This window comes from Eumetopias jubatus, unplaced genomic scaffold, assembly GCF_037043125.1.
Source record: "Eumetopias jubatus isolate StellerSeaLion01/CBP00866 unplaced genomic scaffold, mEumJub1_p1.0 scaffold_15, whole genome shotgun sequence".
NCBI classification, from domain to species: Eukaryota; Metazoa; Chordata; class Mammalia; order Carnivora; family Otariidae; genus Eumetopias; species Eumetopias jubatus.
In genome coordinates, this window is record NW_028274821.1 from 90,839,337 (window position 1) to 90,861,242 (window position 21,906).

At 41.0% G+C, this 21,906-nt stretch overlaps 1 protein-coding gene across 5 annotated transcripts in view; it reads right to left on the bottom strand.

Moving 5' to 3' along the window:
• SETX (senataxin) overlaps positions 1 to 21,906 on the bottom strand; it is an 83,776-nt gene that overhangs the window by 8,304 nt on the left and 53,566 nt on the right. For 4 of the 5 annotated variants that reach the window (XM_028090488.2, XM_028090490.2, XM_028090487.2 and 1 more), the window contains 11 exons: positions 20,782 to 20,949; positions 20,091 to 20,247; positions 16,076 to 16,177; positions 15,772 to 15,887; positions 13,895 to 13,966; positions 11,854 to 12,003; positions 10,715 to 10,822; positions 7,714 to 7,901; positions 6,396 to 6,488; positions 4,693 to 4,857; positions 387 to 485 (listed from right to left, as the gene is read on the bottom strand). In XM_028090488.2, the coding sequence (XP_027946289.2) occupies positions 387 to 485; positions 4,693 to 4,857; positions 6,396 to 6,488; positions 7,714 to 7,901; positions 10,715 to 10,822; positions 11,854 to 12,003; positions 13,895 to 13,966; positions 15,772 to 15,887; positions 16,076 to 16,177; positions 20,091 to 20,247; positions 20,782 to 20,949 (1,418 nt within the window). Of the gene's footprint in view, positions 1 to 386; positions 486 to 4,692; positions 4,858 to 6,395; positions 6,489 to 7,713; positions 7,902 to 10,714; positions 10,823 to 11,853; positions 12,004 to 13,894; positions 13,967 to 15,771; positions 15,888 to 16,075; positions 16,178 to 20,090; positions 20,248 to 20,781; positions 20,950 to 21,906 lie in introns of those variants that run through there. The other variant, XM_088018746.1, reaches the window with a different exon arrangement.

Genomic DNA, 21,906 nt, shown 5'->3' on the forward strand with positions numbered 1-21,906 from the left:
AGTCTGCTGCTCCCTCTGACCCTCTTCCCTCTCGTGCTATCTCTCATCCTCTCTCTCTCAAATAAATAAATTCTTTAAAAAAAAACAAAAAAGGGCACCTGGGTGGCTCAGTTGGTTAAGCGGCTGCCTTCGGCTCAGGTCATGATCCTGGAGTCCCGGGATCGAGTCCCGCATCGGGCTCCCTGCTCAGCAGGGAGTCTGCTTCTCCCTCTGACCCTCTTCCCTCTCGTGCTCTCTATCTCTCATTCTCTCTCAAATAAATAAATAAAATCTTAAAGAAATAAATAAATAAAAATAAAAAATAAAAAATAAAAAAACAAAAAAAAAACCCCAAAAAACAGATCTGACTCGAGATTACAGACAAGTAAAAGGCCAATGACACTCACCCAATTGAGCCCTGCATGGTATTTGCTCTGACGCACGTAACAATAACGCAATCCTTCTGCCGGCCCTGGAACCCATCCACGGTATCTACTTCCGCTGGCCTATTTACAAAAGACAAATATGTTTATTGAAAAACGTTAAGATAATTATTAAATATGTGTATTTATACAGTAGCATTTTTTCAGCTTTTTTCATGGTATCTCTCATCAATATATAATTCATGTAACATAAAATTCACCACTTCAAAGTATAGCATTCTGTGATTTTTAGTATATTCACTATGTTGTACAACCATCACCACTATGTACTTTCACAACATTTCCTTCACTTGTGCCTGTTAGCAGTTAATCTCGATTTTTCCCTCTTTCCAGCCCTGGCAACCACGAATTTACTGTCTGGAAATTTCATATAAATGGAATCATAACATATGTGGCCTTTCCTGCTTGGCTTCTTTCACTTAGAACTCGTTCAAGGTTCATCCCTGCTGTAGCGTGTAACGGTACTGCACTCCTTTTAGGACTGAATATTTGGTTGTACAGATACCCCATGGTTTATTCATCCATTTACAATTGATGGACATCTGGGTTGTTTTCCCTTTTTGACCATTAGGAACAATGTTGCTATCAACATTCACTTATGAGCTCTTGTTTTAACATTTTTTCAATTCTTTCAGGTATTTATCTAGGAGTGAAGCTTCTGGGTCATATGGGAATTCTATGCTTCACTTTTTTTGAGAGAGAGAAAGCACAAATGTGAATATTGGGGAAGAGGGAGAGAAAAGGATCCCAAACCGGCTCCACGCCCAGCAGGGAGCCCAACATGGGCTTGATCCCACGACCCTGAGATCACGGCCGGGCCCGAGCTGAAATCAAGAGGACACCTGACTGACGGAGCCACCCAGGTACCCCTATGCTTCACTTTTTGAGGAACTGCCAAACTGTTCTCCACAGTGATCTACCATTTTACATTCTCACCAGCAATGCACAAGGGTTCCAATTTCTCAACATCTTTGCCCAAACTTGTTGTCTGTTTTTAATAATTTTTTTAAACATTTATTTATTTGAGACAGCGAGAATGAGAGAGAGAGAGAGAGTACATGAGAGGGGGGAGGGTCAGAGGGAGAAGCAGGCTCCTTTGCTGAGCGGGGAGCCCAACGTGGGACTCGATCCCGGGACTCCGCGATCATGACCCGAGCCAAAGGCAGTCGCCCAACCGAGCCACCCAGGCGCCCTAATGTTTTTTTATGAGTCATTTAGATGGGTGACATGGGGTCTCACTGTGGTTTTGATCTGCATCTCCCTAATGACAAATGATGTGGAACATCTTTTCGTGTGCTTGTGGATCATTTGTTTACAACCTATTTTTGAGAAATGCTATTTGAATCCTTTGCCCATTAAAAAAATTAGATTTCACTTTTTATTTTTGAGTTGTGTGAGTTCTTTATATAATTCAGATACATGATTTGCAAGTACAGATTTCCCTTGACTTAGGATGGGGTTACATCCCAATAAACCCATCCTAAGTTAAAAACATCCCAAGTTGAAAATGTAATTTACTACACTTAACCTACCAAACACTGTAGCTTAGCCTGGCCTACCTCGGACATTAGCCTACAGTTGGGCAAAGTCGTCTAACACAAAGCCTACTTTATAATAAAGCGTTGGCTATCTCACGTAATTTACTGACCTCTGCTCTAGGATAGGTACAGGACGGTTGTCAGTGGCCGCAGGACTGCCTATGAGCTGCACCCACTGCTGCCCAGCACCGCGAGGGGATTGTGCTGCACGTCACCAGCTGGGGAAGAGATCCAGCTTCAAAATTTGAAGTACAGCTTCTACTGAATGTGTACTGCCTTCCCACCATCATAAAGTTGGGAAATTCTAAGTCAAACCATGGTAAGTCAGGAACTGTCCATATATTCTCCCATTCTGGGGGCTGTCTTCTCCCTTTTGAAATGGTGTACTTTGACACACAAAGGTTTCTAAATTTTTAATTATGACGCCCAATATTTTTACTTTGGTAACTTGTGCTTGGGTGTCATGCTGGAAAACTGTCGTCTAATCTGAGGTCACACAGATTTATACCTTTGTTTCAAGTTTTATAATTTTATCGCTTAGATTCGGTGCTCTAAACCCCTTTAAATTCATTATACTGTATGGTGTGAGACAAGAGTCAAAATTCATTCTCATAGCGCCTGGGCGGCTTAGTGGTTAAACTTCGGACTCTTGATTTGGCTCAGGTCATGATCTCAGGGTGGTGAGAAGGGAGCCCCGTGTCTGGTTCTGTGCTGGGCGTGGAGCCTGCTTAAGATTCTCCTTCTCCCTCTCCCTCTGCCCCTCCCTCCCACTTGCACATTAAAAAAAAAAAAAAAATACATTCTCTCGCATGTGGAGATCTAGTTGGCCCAGCACCATTTATAAAAAGGCTATTATTTCCCCACTGAATGACCCTGACACCCCTGTTGAAAAGCAACTGGTCATAAATGAATGGGTTCATTTTTGAACTCCCAATTCTATTTTACTGGTTTCTATGTCTATCCTTAGGACAGTACCAGTTCTGATAACCAGCTCTGCAGTAAGTCTGGAAATATCAAAGTGTGAACCCTCCAACATTTAGTGTTCTTTTTCAAGGTATTTCCACGTGAATTTTAGGTTAAGCTTGTCCGTTCCTGTCAAACAGGCAGCTGGATTCTGCCAGAGACAACACTGAAATCTGTAGATCAATCACTCTGGGGAGTGCTGCCCCCTTAACAGCACGAAGTCTTCCAATCCACGGACAGAGACTATCTTTCCATTTATCTTGGTATTCTTTAACTTCCTTCAACAACGTTTTGTACTTTTTGATGTGTAAGTTTTACACGTCGTTACTACATTCGTTCCTAAGTATTTTGTTCTTTTTGATGCCGTTATAAACAATTATTTTTTAAATTTCCTTTTCAGATTGCTAATTGCTATTGTATACAAATACAACTAATTTCTGCATACTGATCTTGCATCCTACAAGTTGGCTGAACTCATTAGAATGAATAGTTTATGTGGTTTTTGATATATAAGGTCCTGCCAACTATGAAAAAGGACAATTTTACTTCTTTTATAATATGGATGCCTTTAATTTCTTTTCTTGCTCAATAATCCTGCTCAGAACCTCTAATACAGTGCTGCACAGAAGTGGTGAGGGCAGGCGTCCTTCCTGATCCTGGGGGGGCAGCACTCAGTCTCACCATCAAGTATGATGTTAGCTGTGGGTTTTTCACAGATGCCTTTTATTAGGTTGAGGAAGTTCCTTTCTATTCCTAGTCTGTTGAATGTTTTTATCATGAAAGGGTGTTGGATTTAGTCAAATGCTCTTTCTGTATCTACTCAGATGATATGTGGGTTTTCTCCCATGATTCTATTAATATGCTGTGTCACACTGATTTTTGTATGTTGAACCAACCTTGAATTCCTGAGATAATCCCACTATGGTCTTGGTGTATAATCCTTTTAATATGCTGCTGAATTCAGTTCCCATTATTTTGTTGAGGATTTTTACATCCATATTCATAAGGGATACTGGCCTGTAGTTTCTCTCTTCTTGTGATGTCTTTCCGTGGCTCTGGTAAGGTAATTTTGGCCTCATAAAAGGAGTTAGAAAGTCTTCCCTCCTCTTCTATGTTTTGGAAGAGTTTGAGAAGGACTGGTATTAATTCTGATCCTAATGTTTGATAGAATTCACCAGTGAACCCTGGTCCTGGGTTTTCCTTTGTTGGAAAGTGTTTGATTACTAACTCCATCTCTTTACTTTTTACAGGTCTGTTCAAATTTTCTTATTTTTTTTCTAGAGCCAATTTTGGTAGCTTGTGTGTTCCTAGGTTAAGAAATTTTTGAATTAATGGATTTCCAATAATTAACCTTTAATTTTATTGTTAAGAAGGAAACAAAAACATGATCTTCACCCTGTACATAAAGGCATGAAAAGGATACTTTATTCTAAGTGAAAGTGTTACTTCGTGAATCTTACTAGAATGAGAATTCAGATTAACAAGTCACAGAAGTAAAGGAAGAGGCCTGGAGGGTTTCTCAGGGGGTTCCACTGCCAGTGGTGGTGAGGACATCTCGACCAGCAGGAGGTGCTCTGTCTATGGCTGGTCTGCGGGGCCGGGAGTGTGAGCGTTCCCCACCCAGCATGACTGAAGCCTTGAGTCTCCTCCTGCTCTACTACCACCGGCCTAAGACCGTTTCCTAGAGTTAGGTTTCCTTCTATCCCCTCTTTCTTCTTTTCAATTCAAAAGAAAAACTGGAAGTATCTGTAAAAATATAGATGCCTCACCCTTTTTTATCAAATTCTTTGTCCAAATCCTTCTGAATCATCGTCTTCTGAGCCTTGTAATGGGTTATTATGCCAATGTTCCGGAAAGTAACATCCCTTCTTTTGTCTTTAATAAGTTTAATTATTTCCATTACCAGTTTTATTTCTTGAACATTTACATATGAGCTAAATAAGATGAAAAAAAACAAAACAAAACACATCAAAACTAATAGCAGTCCAACTGCTAGCTTCAGTCCTACTTTGTTTTCCGTTACAGTGAAGGGCAGGCAGGTATGTTTCACCTTTATTCAGTCATCAGCGGCTCAAAGCAGCTGTTACAATGACCACTACTATCGCATACTTGAAGACCTATAACCACCCAGGGAAACAGGAAGTTGTAAGAAAGAAAAGACTCTGAAGTCAACTGAAGTTTACTCACTGATATCTTCATTTGTTGTACCAGGGATAGCACAGTCAGAACAAAAGTATTCATAATAACGAAGATACGAATAATAAATAGCGAACACTAAGAATTTGCCATCTTCCACACACTGAAAAAAGTGCTTTATCGTATTATCTTTCTTAATTCCCCATGCTGGCTGTGCACCACACGGCGCGGGGATGCCATCCACACAGACTAAATGTGATGCAGCCCCAGAGGCAAACAACATGGAATCCTGCAGCAGGCTTGCATCCTCACTGGCCTCTTCCTGCACTCCCAACTCACCTCCCAAACTACACGCACCCCTTCATTACTGTTCTAGGAGCAACATGCACTGCACCTGAGGCCACTTTAGCGGTCTCACTTTAAGGGCCTTTAAAACCCACAATCTTAACTTCCGACTTACTCTACAGAAAACCCCATTAGCCAGCTATCTCTTCCATCACTGAAGTCTAATTTACTTTCCTTGGTCACCTCTCAGGTCAACACTCTTCTGTGACCTTCACCCCTGCAATGCTTATGGCCAACTGCTTCTCTGTATCCCTAACTTCTTCACTCAGTGTCCTGTCCCCCCACCTCAGTAGCTCAACTAATATCTAATCCTTACTGAGGACGCCACCTGCTCTACAGCGCTCTCAGGGACACAGAGGTGGTATCTGTAATCTCCCCCCGTACTCCATGCTAGGACCTGTGCTAACAAACAGCCTCCAGACCATTACCCCTCTATTTTCTCACAAGACGCCCTAACTCCTTTGAAGTTTCTCCTACTTAGCAGTCACCACTCTTTTTCATCCTTCAGTGACCACGTGAATACATTCCCTTAGACACAATCCCAGTCATCAGGTACTGTCCACCCTCTCTCACCTTAATTCAAATGGATCTATACTGATCCTCACACCGCTTAACCCAGCTGGAATAAGTAATTACCTTGGCCATCGCCCAGTTGTGTCTGTCTCTCCTCTTAGATCACAAGAGCCATGCACTCGGGCCATGTCTGTCTTACGACAGCTGTGATCTTATTAACATGTATTTACTCAAGTGCTTACCGTGCTAGGGATTACCAGCCCCATTACACAATTAAGAAGAACCAAAAGGCCGAAATGTATAGAGAAAGATATTAGTAATTTATGATAATAAAGGAAAAGCTAGTGGCCTAGCTCCAGAAGAATGCCTGTGCCCTGGCACTAGGCAAAGAGATGTATGGAAAATGTTTTCCATGTAAATATGAACAAAAATAACAACTCTGGGACCATCCCTGGGGATTGAAGAGAGGAGAACATACTCATTATCCCGTCTTTCTGAGCCGTCTCCGACATCAAACACCAGGTAAGGTTGAAATGGCCAGTCTGATGAACACCGATTGGTTTCAGTCTGTCTACAAAAAAGCAACCACCATTCAGAATACAAGTTATAAGAAAATATTTTTATTACTATTTTTTTGTTAGGGAGGGAGCTAAGGATAAGAAATACCTTATTTTATCAAAATGTGTTAGAGTGAAAGGTAAAAAACAGATTTTATTTCTGTTCTAGGCTAGGGAGAGTGATCTATGCAATTAAAGATAACTGCAACTGAAAAGTCACTCCTAATATAGTAAGTGAAAAAAGCAAGCCAGAGAATACAGACAGTCCCCGACTTTGGATGGTTCAACTTAAAATTTTTTGACTTAACTCTGGTGCAAAAGCAATACGTTTCGGTGGAAACTGTACTTGGAATTTTGAATTTGGATCTTGTCCAAGGCGAGCAACACACAGTACAATCCTCTCACGAGACGCTGGGCAGCAGTGAGGAGCTACTCCCAGTGAGCCCCGCAGTCACGAGGGTAACCAACTTCTACGCTGACAACCATTCTGTTTGTAACTATCGGTATGGTATTTGATAAATTACACGAGATATCTAATACTTTATTATAAAATAGGCTTTGTGTTAGATGATTTTTGCCTAACTGTAGGCTAATGTAAGTGTTCTGAGTACGTTTAAGTAGGCCAGGCTAAGCCATGGTTTGGTAGGTAGGTTTGATTTATGATACGTTTATTGGGATGTAACTTCACTGTAAGTCTAAGAAGATCTGTACTATGCCGAGTACGGTGTGATTCTTTTTTTCAAAAATTTAAAAAGTAAAAAAGTAGGGCGCCTGGGTGGCTCAGTTGGTTAAGCGACTGCCTTCGGCTCAGGTCATGATCCTGGAGTCCCGGGATCGAGTCCCACATCGGGCTCCCTGCTCGGCGGGGAGTCTGCTTCTCCCTCTGACCCTCTTCCCTCTCGTGCTCTCTGTCTCTCTCTCTCTCAAATAAATAAATAAAATCTTTAAAAAAAAAAAAGTAAAAAAAGATATGCATAGTACAAAGACTATTTCTAAATAGATATACCAAGATGTTACCAGTGATTATTTCTGCGTAGCATAAATAAGGGCAATCTTCCCCCCTTCTTTTTTATCTGTATTTGCTAAAATCAACATGGCTTTTGTAATTAGAAAAAAAATATTAAACCTCTGATTTATGCTTTTTATGACGACTTAAGAACACAGTAAAATAGCTATTCTTCCTAAGCAGCTAAGCCCACAAAAAAAATAAGCTACTATAAGCAATGAATGGGAACTCACCTATTTGTTTTCAAGCTTCTGTTATAAACATAGTTAGAGGGGAAGAGACATATGTCTGGGTGCATCCTGTACTGAACAGTAAGCTGTAAAATAGGCAGCCTGCCGATCATATTGTGCTCCACGTTGTCTTCCAGCAGCTTGTAGAAGCGCGCCATCATTGACTGGTCATAGCCATATTCCTGTGCTTTCTGGAAAGGGCGAGAACAACAATTTCCAAGCATTTCTTTATACTTTTCCCACTACTGTAAAAACAGCAACTGAGCTCTAATATGTAAGTGGCGCAAGATGACCAACAACCACAGATTCAGAGAAAGATGTTTCTGACTCCAGGCCTTGAAAAACCATGTAGCTTGACTACAGAAGTTTATTTAGGAAACCCACATACTGCTTATGACAAGGATGTGATCTGGGGCACCTGGCTGGCTCAGTCGGTAGAACATGTGACCCTTGATCTCAGGGTTGTGAGTTCAAGCCCCACGTTGGGTGTGGAGCCTATTTACTTAAAAAAAAAAAGGAAAAGATGTGATCTTGTAATGGCCATAACTAAAGCTATTTTGATGCTAACAGAGGTCACCTGAAAGAATCAATAATAAAAGACCTGCAACACAAATTTTCGCAATTATACCGAAGGTATTCTCTCACAGATGGAAATGCTGGTTGTCATTGTACACAGGCCTTTTAAAGACCCATCTCATCCCTCCAACATACAGTGAGAAGCACCTACAAGTTGGGAGTGCTCAGACTGTTAGGGTGAATTAGATCAAGTGCCACAGAATTTGTATTCCAGTGGAGGAGAAAAGACAAGTGACAATAATTACTAAGCTGATTTCATAAACCTACTAATGAGTGAAGACCTGAAAAATTAGTGACCGAAAAGATAAACAAAGAGAGTTTTTTTAACGTTCTTGTAGCTGTGCCGTGGGATATACTTTTCAATGTCAACGTCATACAAATACTCAGAAGTACTGCGTCTTAAATCATCTGGAAGCAAATGTGCACTGAATGCACTAAGACAATGGGTATGGGATCTTCACACATGATGCTGAAGACGTGTGTGCGAAGTTCGAAGAACCTATTTCACAAATTAGGAGAGTGGGGGGGAAAGGCATTACTCCCTGAATCATTGGTTATTTCTATATGTGATTTTAAATAAGTCTGTGTAACTAAATAAAATAGTAGTAGACATTCAACAATTTTATCTACATCCCCAGAAGTTGATCTATTCACAAGTTAGCCAAACCTATTTTGAAAAAGAAAAAGGTAACAACAGTTCCATTGCAGAAGAAAACTGAGTCTACCCTACAGAATGACGTGGATTTCCACATTCTGACATGGAAGGATATTCCTGTTCTATTTACAGACTGGAAAAAAAGACAACTTGGCAAAGAATGCTTCTGCCCCCTTTAATGCAAACGCTATACACATACCACCACCACACACAAACCTTATAGCCACCTGACATACCGTATCTTAGAGACTTATTTACTGTTACCCCCTACGTGCAAGCTCCAAAAGGGCAAGGACTTGTGTCTGTTTTCTTCGCTGTTTTAACACCAGCACCTGGTGCTGTTAAAACAGTGCCTGAATTAGGCTGGCACTCAATGAACACTGATGGAAAGAAATGAATAAACGAACACACAAATGCCCAGCAAAATCTGTTAAAATACTCATTAAACTGTTCCCAGTAATTCTTCTTAGAAACAGGTGGATAGAAAAGCATGTTGAGAAAATTAACTTTGTAATTATCTTCTAAATTTTTCTCAATAAGCCCATATTATTTCTGTAATAATAATAAGCCCAAGCAGATTTTTCTCATTTTTTGCTGCTTTTATCAATCACCAAAGCAAGCAGTAAAGTTGGGGCCCATCAACAATCCCTTTTCACTACATGCTGAGTCCCTTCAAGAAGTGAAATCAGTAAATTTACGAGATACCATGTTATTTAAAAGAAATGTGATACAGAGTCGATTCTTCATTATTCTCCATGAATAGAATCACCCGCAGCTTTTCCTGACACAGGTTTTCACTCAAGAGATCTCGGGTGTGCTTCTAGGCTAACACCATAGTGGGATCATGTACGTGTGCTCAGATGTCAAAGAGCTGCACTATCATTTTCAGTAAGTCCGAAATCAAAACACAGTAATGATAACAAAAACCACTTGGCTTTCATTCCACAACTGAACAGAAATGCTCTGAAATGATCTGTTCTCTGGGGTTATTTATGCAACCACTCCTCTTTACAAACAATCTTTGTATTAGTGAAATATACAACTATTATTAAATTCAAAGCCATGGTCTACACCTATTCAGATTACCCAAAACATCTACAAAAGTCCTGATTCTGGTGTGCATTTCTAGGAGCCCTCTGCAGTGTGGTAACAGCAGAGAGGGGCAGACCACGTTCAAGGTGCTGGTTGGTCCTCCCCACAAGTGGGACTCACGGCCCCTTTTCTCTTCCTGACACTGCACTTTCAGAGGACGGGAGAGGCGTAGCGTTTTTTTTTTTTTTTTTTTTGGTATGACAGGACACAGAATTCTAAAACTGGAAATGTACTCTAACAGTACATTTAAAGTACTCTTGATAACGTTTTCAAATTTGCATACATTTAAATATAAATCAGGAGGTTAGGAAACTTAAAATTTTTCTTTTATTATTGTTTTGGTGTTTCTGTTACTAAAATGGATTGGATACAGCCCTTAAAATAGCTGCGCACCGCCTTTCCCCAAGACAGAGCAGGCCGCACATGGAACACGGTCATTCTCATCTTCAGGTCTCGGGCACGCGCCCTGCTCGGGTCACACATGCACATAAGCACAACTGGAACAAAGGGACATTTTTACAGACTTTTACTCTTAAAATTCAAACAGTGATTCTCTTTCCTTAGCCATTCCCTACTTTTCCTTCCAAATAAGAGATGATGATCCAAGAAAGACCCCCTCCAAACACAAGAACAAAAAAGGCCCTTCCACTTTAAAGCAATATGAACATGAAACTAACTTACCATAGAAATGACCGTGGGAGGGAGCTGTTTAGGATCTCCTACGAGGATGAGCTTGTTACAACGATGGATGAGTGGAGTAAGAGTCTCAACCTCACAAGACTGCCCGGCCTTGGGAAGAAAGTACAGAATGAGAAAGTGTTCTTAATCATCTTTGCTGTTTCTTTATCCATGTACACTTTATCTAGAGTTCATAAAAGTTCTAACATTCAGAAAAGTATCACACTTTCTCCTTCTGCACTGAGTATCAAAAATAAGGATTTTTGAAAAGTACTTATTGTGATGAACACCAGGTGATTAAAAAATAACTTAAAAAATAAGAAAAATAAAATGAGAAAAAAAAATAAGGTTTTTTTTTTGGTTAGAAGATAAAACAACAACAGAACAAACACTCTAAACAGTTAAAGAAGAACCACCACAGGTGCACTGTGCGGCTGGCACCAGTAGGGAACCACGAACACTTGGGGACAAGCCACAGGCTGGAAGGCGTGTAATGCCCCAGTCCTATGTTCTCTGTGCCTTCTGGGCACTTGCCCATGGGAACTGCGTGGCTGTGTGACCCCCTCTCCCTGCCACCCCCTTCCTTCCTTGTTCCCCGCAGGCCTCATCATCTGCAAGACTCAAGCTTCTCTTCAGTGACATTTTCTTCAATTATTTCATCATTTCCATGGTTTCTGTTCTTTCGTTTTGGTGAAACTGGATCTTGGACTGATCCTCTGTATCTCATTTTCCACGTCTTTTGTCTTCTGGCTCTATATTCTGGCAAACAGTAGGTACCCAACAAATGCTTGCTCAATGAATGAACTACGAATAAAGGATGTTAGCTGAAAATATTGTGGCTCAGAGCTGTCCAGAGTTATATTAAAACTGCTTCAAAAGGGAACCAGAGCTATTCCAAGCAGAAGCAAGATACTCGTTGGGAACAGTCAGGCATCCTTAAGACTATAATCCCAATTCTGGGAAAGCCATTTTAACCGTGGGGGGCCGTCAGCAGCACATTTCAACATAAGAGACTACACACACGTGACAGCAGGTAAAAACCAGCTACACAAGGACTCTGCTCTAACTCAGCAGCAGCACGGTTCCCTCAAGACTCGGCCCTCACAGTAACATCCAAGTCATACCGCCGACCACCTACTGACCTCATCGACAATGACACAACTGAAGGGGACACCCCCTTGCCCACGAAAAGCAGACTCAAGCAGTAAACCACCACTCGTGCTCAATGTGCAGCAGATGACATGAGACTCTAAGATGATGATGCTCTGTGTTTTTTGTGGGCGTCCTTGAACCTAAGACAACAAATAAAGATGAATCAATATTTCGCTGTATATAAATTGATTATGGTAGGCCTATTTTTACTGTAAAACATCCACCATTTATTATGTGATAAAAATATTTGGTGAACGCTGAGGGGGAACCTCAAATCTAGAAAACGGCAGAAATGTTTAAGATGATCAGAAACCACCAGAGAGGACACTGTGCACCGCAGTGCAGTCTAAGCTCAGAACAGGATTTAAGCACATTAGGAAAAATGTATTCAGGCTTGATTTGGTCAAAGCAAATTACAATTCTTACAGCAGATGTATGTGGGCAGGTATCAGAATGTGTAGAGATAGTTGTGAAGCAATTATCTGAGTTAAACTAGGGTCAGAACTCAGCTTGAACATATATTTTCCCATCAGTTTTTAAGTATATAATGTTGTTCTTTCTTTTACAAAGGCTTGCACCAACAACGACAACGCCTGTGAAGACGAGGAGCATTCTGCTTGCACGGTAAGAAAGACCACCTCGGTCCATCTCTGCCACACGGATTGCGTGATGGCGCCAGACAATGCACCTCCCATTTAGTGTTCAAGCCAATAAGCCAGGGTTCTTATCAGAGATTCAGTGAGCCTCTTTCGGTTCCTAAACAGGGGTTCATCCCTGCGCATTTGTTCAACCCCAGACGTGGACTCCCAAGCATGTGTGGATGGTAGCAACTGTGACCCTCCCAGGGACACACGTGAACGCACTATCACACACCTCTCCTCTCAGCCACCTGAGGAAAACTGCCAAGTACAATTAATTCAATGGCCCACAGAACAAGGTGATGAGCAGCAAAACCCACAGTATATGCAAAAACAGACTTCATCCTTAAATACAGGCTTCATCTTTAAGTCTGGGAAGTAATTTTGGGCTCAGTTTACAATTTTAATAGAAATCTTTCCACATAATTTTTTTATTTAAATGAACAAACAGCTAAATTGTTCAACTGTTATTTATTTAGCTACATCAGGAAGGCTAATACATTCAAGAGAAAAATCTCAGCTTAAAAATACTAATAACGTTACCAGTTGCTATAACCTGCTCTCCCTGACCCCCACTGGTTTATTAGGGCTGCAATCTGCTCATGAGGATATATATCAGGCTCATCCTAGCTTTGATCAATTTAAATCTTGTTCATTTTTTTTTTAAAGATTTTATTTTTAAGTAAGCTCTATGCCCAACGTGGGGCTCAAACTCAACAACCCCAAGATCAAGAGTCACATGCTCCACCAACTGAGCCAGCCAGATGCCCCTTGATGACATTTTTATATCCAAGAATACTGGGGAAGAAGTTACACACGCTATAGAAGGATTCTTATGATCAAAAACAAATAGGGTAAGTTTATGCTTTCAGTCAAGAATTGTAAAAGACTTGTTTGTACTCTCTTGCCAAATCCCCAGCCACTGTCACGCTATTTGATTCTAGACATCTGATTTTCCTTTTTTTTTTTTTCCCTTCTGTTTTTGGTGTCCCTGGGTGGGCACGAATTTTGTTTTCTTTTTAATAGGGAAAACACCTTCAAATCTACTTTCACTAACTATTCATCTGATGATAGTTATCATAATTGACTTTGCAGTGGCAGGGGTGTGGAGAGCACCTAACAACGGAGTTTAATACTTACCCAAACCTAGAAAAGGAAAAGATACTTTATAATCACCTCTTTCTTAGAAATCTCAATGACGATAAGAATCATTAGGCTAAAACAAAAATAGCAAATGTTTATGTAATTGCATCTTCTCTACTTTAACATTTAAAAAAATTTTTCATAATAAATAAATTTTTAAATGCAATTGAGAAAAGCCCATCAGTTGTGTGAAATAATTCGTTATAGAAAGAGATAAAAACGTGGAAAATGCTACAGGTGAACCACTTACCTCTTTAATTTTAGAAGCTAGTTCCTGCCTCTCTTTTGAAACTTTCGCAATTTTTTCATCTAATTCTTGCCTCTGGGAAAAGTAAGAATGCAATCATTAAAGTTAAACTGAGCCATTTAAAAATGCTTTGCAGCTGACTGCCTTGCCTTTCAGGTGACACTATAATCTTTCTCCCCAAGACTCGCCATTCACCCAGTTCCTTCTTTCTTCCCCAGGAGTCCTGACACCAGGCTGTGCTGCGGCCATGCTACCCCACGGGTACTGCTACCTTGTGCACACTGTCTGGCCAGGCAGCCTGTAGAGACCCTCCACGGACACCAGCCCTCCTGAGAACAAGGCCCCGGGGTAAGAGAGCAGCCACGGAGTCCCAGCAAATGGCAGCTCCGACCGGACTGCCCTCATGACCACAGTTCCCCCTGCCTCCAGCGACTGTGTGCCTTATGCACACCCATGCAGCTTATCTAAGCCCTGCTCTTTTGGGCTGAGTTGCCCAATCTGGCCCTAGCCCAGAACCCCCAAAGCACCTCACCCACAGACCCTAACAAAGACGATCGCCCAGGTCCTGCCTCTCGGTCTGCACTCTGCCTTGACCTCCCTGTGTGGCCCCTGGAGGCAGGACGTGTACTTCCTCCAGGATCTGTGCGTGATAAACATCTCTATTCAATTTCTCTATGGTCTGGCACCCTGAGCTTCACTTAAGCGTTAATCTGATAAATCCTTAACACTGTACAAGATTCCCTTCTGTCTAGTGTGTCCCATGTGTGCTATTTCTGTCTGCTGAGCAGTCCAACCCCTGGGGCTCATTCCTCCATTAATTTCCAGGTGGTTCAACGGGTTATAATCACATCCCAGTCATTCCTCTAGCCACAGTGATGGGCATATAACATATGCCTGGTAAACTGGCTCACATTCCCTTAAAAACAGGGGTTAGACCTGCTTGCACACCCAGGGACTGATCAGACTTCCTCCACGGAATTGACACATGGATAGCAGGGAAAGCAGCCCCTTCTTTCCCCATGGGTTTCCTTCCTTCCTGCCTTCCTCCCTTCCTTCATTTCTTAAAATTTATTTATTTATTTGAGAGAGAGAGAGAAAGAGTCTGGGCAGTGGGGGGAGTGGAAGGGGGAGGCAGAGGGAGAGGTAGAGAAGCAGACTCCCTGGTGAGCATGGAGCCCAACACAGGGCTTGATCTCACAACCCTGAGATCATGACTTGAGCCAAAATCAAGAGTTGGATGCTTAACTGACTGAGCCACCTAGGCGCCCCTCCCTTGGGTTTTCTAAGCTGGGGTGGTGGTACCCAGAGATGCTGGCACTTGTCTTCTTCAAGATGAGAAATGTCTTGACACAGAAAAATCAAGGGATGGAGAAATGACATCTGAGCCTCTGGATCCAGCTACACTGGAGTTAATCACTTCCAGAGTTCCTAGGTATCTAAGTCAGTGAATTCCCTTTTTGTCTAACTTGGATTTAACTTGCAACTGAAAAATATCTAATAAATTCACTACAGCTTTAATACAAGGCAGGCAACAGCAAACTACAGCCTGGGCCAAATTCAGCTCACCATCTGTTTTTATAAATAAAGTTTTATTGGAACACAGCCACATCCATTTGTTTATGTATTATCTATCACTACTTTTATGCTACAACAGCAGAGCTGAGTAGTTGCAACAGAGACCATATGGCCTGCAAAGTCTAAATTACTACCTTTCCTTTTTAGAAAGTTTTTAAATCCCTAATATAAGGCATATCGCTTTTGTATACATCTTTATACACCAATTATGCTATTCCACAATAAAACAATGGTATCAAATACTCATCACTAGCTTCTGTACTTATCAGCTATTAAAAAATATTCATCAAGAAATGTTTAGATACCTGTATTTCCCTTCCACCTCGGCATAAAGCACGCTGGCGGGAAAGTTCATCAAGTTGGTGATCTAGAAATTCCTTTCTTCTATGCATCTCCTGAACATGAGAAGGTAAGTCTTTTTCTTAAAAAAAAAAAAGAATGCTATAAGTCTCACAAATATACACATATGCATATGCAATCAGAAGAAAAACTAGTTCTCAAAGCAAGGCTATTTCGAGTGTCTCCAAATTACCTTTAATGCCCAACACATTAGCTATCACATAAAAGGAAACAGAAGTAATGTTAGTATGTGCCTTAATTAGTACTTACTCATTCTGTGGTTAACTTGGCTGTCCAAACTGAATTTTAGGACCTCATTATTAATAGACTTTTCTGGACCGAGACGTACTAAATTTATATCTCCACAGTTTCCTGTTGATAAAATAAATCATACTTAGAGATTAATAAAGGCACTGCCAATCTCTGTACATAGTACCTATTTCTAAGCGAGCATATTAACAATCAAGGAAGGGAGCGAACATTAACTATCAATCAACTCCACACCTGAAACTACACTAGAGACTTCATACCCATTAGATATTCTTCACAACCACCCTGCAGGGTGAGTACTGACCGTCTCTACCTAATAAAAGCTAAAGAGGTTGCATAAACAGGACATTACAAAGTTCAGATTCAATTATACCAACATTTCTCAAACTATGTTCTCTACAACATTCCATAGTAAAATATATTTGGGAAAGGTGAGTTGAAATAAGATAGATTTCTTAACCACCGGATATATCAGATATGTAAAGACTTTCATATATTAATACATATTTGAATTTCCAAGACAGAATCATATTTTACTATCAAATCCTTTTGTGGAATATTCACAACAAAGTTTTTGAAACTCTACTCCATATCACGCTGCTACTCCAGAATCCAAGGGACACAAGGTGCTGAAACTGTGGAGTAGATAACTGCAAACAGTGTAAATGTCATTTAAGTGGCTAGCTATTAACCACACCTTTATTTGAGGTCACCATATTTTATATATTATTTAATCTAAAAATCTCTCACTCCATCATTGGGCTAAATTATAGCAATCAGCACTTATCACAATCTGACACATCATATACTTATTTGTTTATTGTCAATCTCCTTCCACTGGATAGGGTTTTGTTGTAGTCACTGGCTATGATAGTGGCTGGCGTGGAAGTACAATCAATGTATGCTGAATGAATGAATGACTTACTAAGCAGTTGTCTACAATGTATTTTGTTCCTAGTTCAGCTCATTCTTCTAAATTCGAAGCCATCTTCTCTGGCCAACATTTACTTAAAGGTTTCAAAACTGCTAACTTACTTGTGTTTCCATGAGAAAGGTGGATGAAATTACCTGGAAACTCACCCCCTATAAATACCTAGAAATGCTCCATAAATTAAAACAGACTCCTTGGGCGCCTGAGTGGCTCAGTGGTTAAGCGCCTGCCTTCAGCTCAGGTCATGATCCCAGGGTCCTGGGATCGAGCCCCACCATCAGGCTCCCTGTTCAGTGGGGAAGGCTGCTTCTCCCTCTCCCACTCCCCCTGCTTGTGTTCCCTTTCTCACTGTCTCTGTCTCTGTCAAATAAAAATAAATAAATAAATAAAACGGACTCCTTTAAACTGCAGGGTGAGCTTACAGAAATGGAAGAGAAATTCCTAGGGGCCAAAAACAAAGATAAAACTCAAAACCAGAGTTGAAAGCCCACAAGCTGCTGGGGCTTCCCTGGGGGAACAGGATGAGTCAGGGTTCGCACCGTCTAGGTGCTCAGAATTGTTTTTACTGTACATTCAATAAAATGCAGATGTTTCAAAATCTTTAGTTCTACAGTTTGACAAATGTCTACACTGGCAAAACTACCATTCCAGTGAAGTCATAGGAACTTTATAATGGAGGCTTAGATTTTAAAGCCCACTGGATGGGGCGCATGGGTGGCTCAGTCATTAAGCATCTGCCTTTGGCTCAGGTCGTGATCCCAGGGTTCTGGGATCACGCCCCGCATCGGGCTCCCTGCTCCACGGGAAGCGCCTGCTTCTCCCTCTCTCACTCCCCCTATTGTGTTCCCTCTCTCGCTGTGTCTCTCTCTGTGAAATAAATAAAAATAAAATCTTTAAAAAATAAATAAATAAAGCCCACTGGAAAGGAAGAGGGCCTGACAGAGGTGGGAGGATGTAAAGGAAATGAATCTACTGCGCCTGGGCTTAGCTGGGAAAAACCAAAATCTCTTCTAGGACTTTCAAACCATAGAGTCGTAACACATGTGTATTTAGGGACTAAATATATAATTCAGGGAATGACAAAGGTGACCCAATCAAAATAGAGTTGAGAGTTTTAAAATGAGAATACAACGAGCAACTTTATGCCAATATATTTAAAAATTAAGAGGAAATGTTGATTTTTCTTGAAAAATATAAATTAGCCAAACTCACTAAAATACAGAAACCTGAATAGACCTATTAACAGCTAAGACATTCGGACAGATTAAAACTTACCCATCTGTCAATAAACAACACTAAAAACAAATTAATCTTTATGGAATAATCTCTGTCATATATAAAACATTTCAAAGAATTAACAGATAATTATCCCCAATTACATTTTTAAAGTCAGTGTAATGATACCCAGACACAGATATGACAAAGAAAAATCACAGGCTGGCTTCATTCATGAGTACCAATGTTAAAATCCTAAATTAAACATTAGCAATCTAGCAACGTGTTAACAAAATAGTAATATATGACCAAGCTGGCCTTATTCTAGGAATCAAAGGTATTTTAGTATTAGAAAAACATTGTACTTGGGCACCTGGGTGGCTCAGTCGTTAAGCATCTGCCTTCGGCTTGGGTCATGATCCCAAGGTCCTGGGATCGAGTCCCACATCGGGCTCCCTGCTGGGCAGGAAGCCCGCTTCTCCCTCTCCCACTCCCCCTGCTTGTGTTCCTGCTCTCGCTATCTCTCTGTCAAATTAAATAAATAAAATCTTTAAAAAAAAAAAAAAAAAAGAAAAAGAAAAACATTGTACTTTACCCAACAGATTAAAGAAAAAAGTTTCATTATCATTTCAACAGATGCAACAAGAAAAATGCATGCAATAAAATTCAACAGCCCTTCATGACAGAAATTAATGACAAAAGAACTTCTTTATCCTAAGGAGGGTAAACACTAAAACCCAGAAATCAACAGCGTAGTTAACAGCAAGATGTCCAAGGCATTTCTCTAAGGACACCCGGGACAGCTGGAAGTAGTGGAAGAAGTGAACAATGAATGCAGTATAAAAGACCAAAGTTCTCTTCTACGGCCAGATGATATCATTTTTTCTCTAACAAAATGGAAGATCCAACCTGGATGCCTGGCTGGCCCTGTCCTGATCCTGGCCCAGCTGCAAGGTCAGCACACGCCTGAGAGTGCTCACTTTCCCTCAGCCAGCCAGGGAAAGGCACGTTAAAAACACACCACTGCGTATGCACTGGAGCTGCTCCTGGGCGTGTAAACTGCTAAACCCACGTCTGAGGACAATTTGGCACTATCTAGAAAACCGAAGATGCACAAATCCTTCAACCCAACATTTTCACTTCAAGGTCTACCTACGGTAGACCAGTGTTTTTATAAACTCTTGACCTAATCATATGAGGTACACTTGACCATCAAAACCCAATACAGAACTCACACACCTCCCCAAGGAAACGAACTCAGTCCCTACGTACCCTCATTGCCTGAATCTCACTGGAGAGAGCGCAGCAAACAATGCCCAAACCCTCCCTTGCCTTCGTGGGGCTTATTATATTCCAGTTATACTGCACGGAGGTTCTCTCGCCTCTGGTTCCTGTTACTGATAGTAACTTCTGCTAGAGTTCCCCATACCCCACCAATCCTTTCCCACGGCTAACTCCTAACTACTCTCCACGTTTCATCTTAGACATCATTTCCCCCCATTTCCCCCAGGAGCCTTCCTTAACGCTCCCACAACTGAACCAAGGGCTGCTCTAAGGTGTCCGAAAGTAGCCACATCTTACTGCTCTTACAGAATGTCCAGTTTTATACTCTTAACTGCCCACTGATCCATTTCCTCACTATCGTCTCCTAGAAGGTTTCACTGTTGAAACCTCAGTACTTAGCACAGGGCCTTGGCACAGAGTAAATGCTCAATAAAACTTGCTAAATGAACTGATGAGTATGTATGGGCCACAGCCCCAAGCAAAAGTTATTACCACAGCTGGCTTATTCTGTAGCATTCACAGCTGCCTACACTAAACACGGAGAACAAAACCAAAAACAAATTAAAAGCCATATAAGTATCATACCCAAAGGATTCTTCTTGTCTTTACATTTTTCTTTAAATTCGAGGATGATTTTTTTCATAAGTTCATCAACAGCTGCGTTGGAAGGCGCACACACAAGGACACGGTTTTGTTTGATTTTGGCATTGGAGTTTTCATCTGAATGCCCCTTCCTCTGGTTCTACAATTTGACACACACACGCCAAACAAACAGACAAACAAAAAATACTGATGAGCTCTATTACAGAGTTTTCCAGTTTTTCTCTACTTCCATGTATGTTCGAAAGTTCCCCTTATAAATACTTAAAAATAAGTAACGGCACCTACATCTTACATTGACATTAAAATGACTCTAGCAGGACATTTTATCATAGCTTCCCTGAGCCTCACCTCACTATCCAGTTATTTTACTCCATACTCAATCCAACCAAAATGTAGCCCAGGAATACATTCCAGTTTCTTGGCATTAGACGTGACAAGACCACCATTCTAGCCCTTCAGCTTAGTGTCACACAGGACAGCATTTTCTGCTCTTTTTACTTTTTATATCCTTGTCTCCTTCTGCTACCTCTTTCTCAGATACAGTTCCACACAGTACCAAAAAGATACACAAAAGTGCAAGGAGAAAGACCTGTAGTAGTTATTTATGTATGTCAGTTAATTCACGTGGAACGATGTGCCCGGCTCACAGCACTGACGCCCTCACATGCTCTACCTCTGTCAGGAGGCGGTACAGGAGGCCAACAATAGTTTTTGATTTTCCTGTTCCAGGTGGTCCATGAATCAGACAGATCTTGGCAACTGACGGGGAGTGTTTGACCATGGCATATGCAGTTTCTATCGCTTTCTTTTGGTCTTCGTTGAAATCTCTTAAGTAGGCGATCTATGCAAAAGACATTAGTGAGAATGAGTTGCTCTTCCTGGAGTGGCACAGGAGAGGAAGAAGAGAAAACCACTTGAATTTCTTCTAACCTTTATCAGACAGAAGCTTTGGGGTTATGATCAGGCAAGACTCCAACATGACCTTTAATCTACAGAACCAATTTCACTACGATGAAGTTATTTATGAGTGTCTGTAGGCTTCAGCCCACCTACAACTACTACAACTGCATTTTTATTTGTGATTCTTACAAAGAAGATCACAATAAATTGTTCAATACTTTTCTTCTATTTATTCTTTCCATAGAGAGTGCAAAAACGTTCCAAGATTTTCTTTCCTAACATTCCGGATTTTGGATCAGAACTAAGTTTAAATCTCAGCTTCACTCACAAGCTAGGTCTCTAAACTCCTAACCTCTCTGAGCCTATGCCTTTATCATCCAATAAACCTGGGATTCCTGAGCGGACGAGAAGTGAAGGAGATACTGCACAGAAAGCCCCCACACACAGCAGCGGTCCAAACACTGTTACTTCTCTCTTGCCTTCCTCAGTATTAATCTCCTGGAATGAATATACATAGCTCTTACAGCAAGAGCATACATGCTCATGCAAAATGGCAACTTTACCTGTCAATTCTCCGTCGATCTTTCAAATGCAAAATTAACTCTATTAACCTACTCCTACCTCTGAATTTTAATCACCTAACAAGCATTTAAGTAGGATGCTCATCTAACATTTTAATGCTCCTCTTTAAGCATATTTTCAATTCTTCATTGCACTACGCTTTCTCCCTGAGGTAAGCTGAGTAACATAACAAAGCGCCACACACCCTCACTGTGCACACACAGGGATACAGCTTTGTCCCAGACATACAGGAATGTGCAACAAATAAACACGACATGATGCTGTCACATCCTGACACGAAATTTTCAGACTTTTCGTTCTTGTTTAACCATGACTC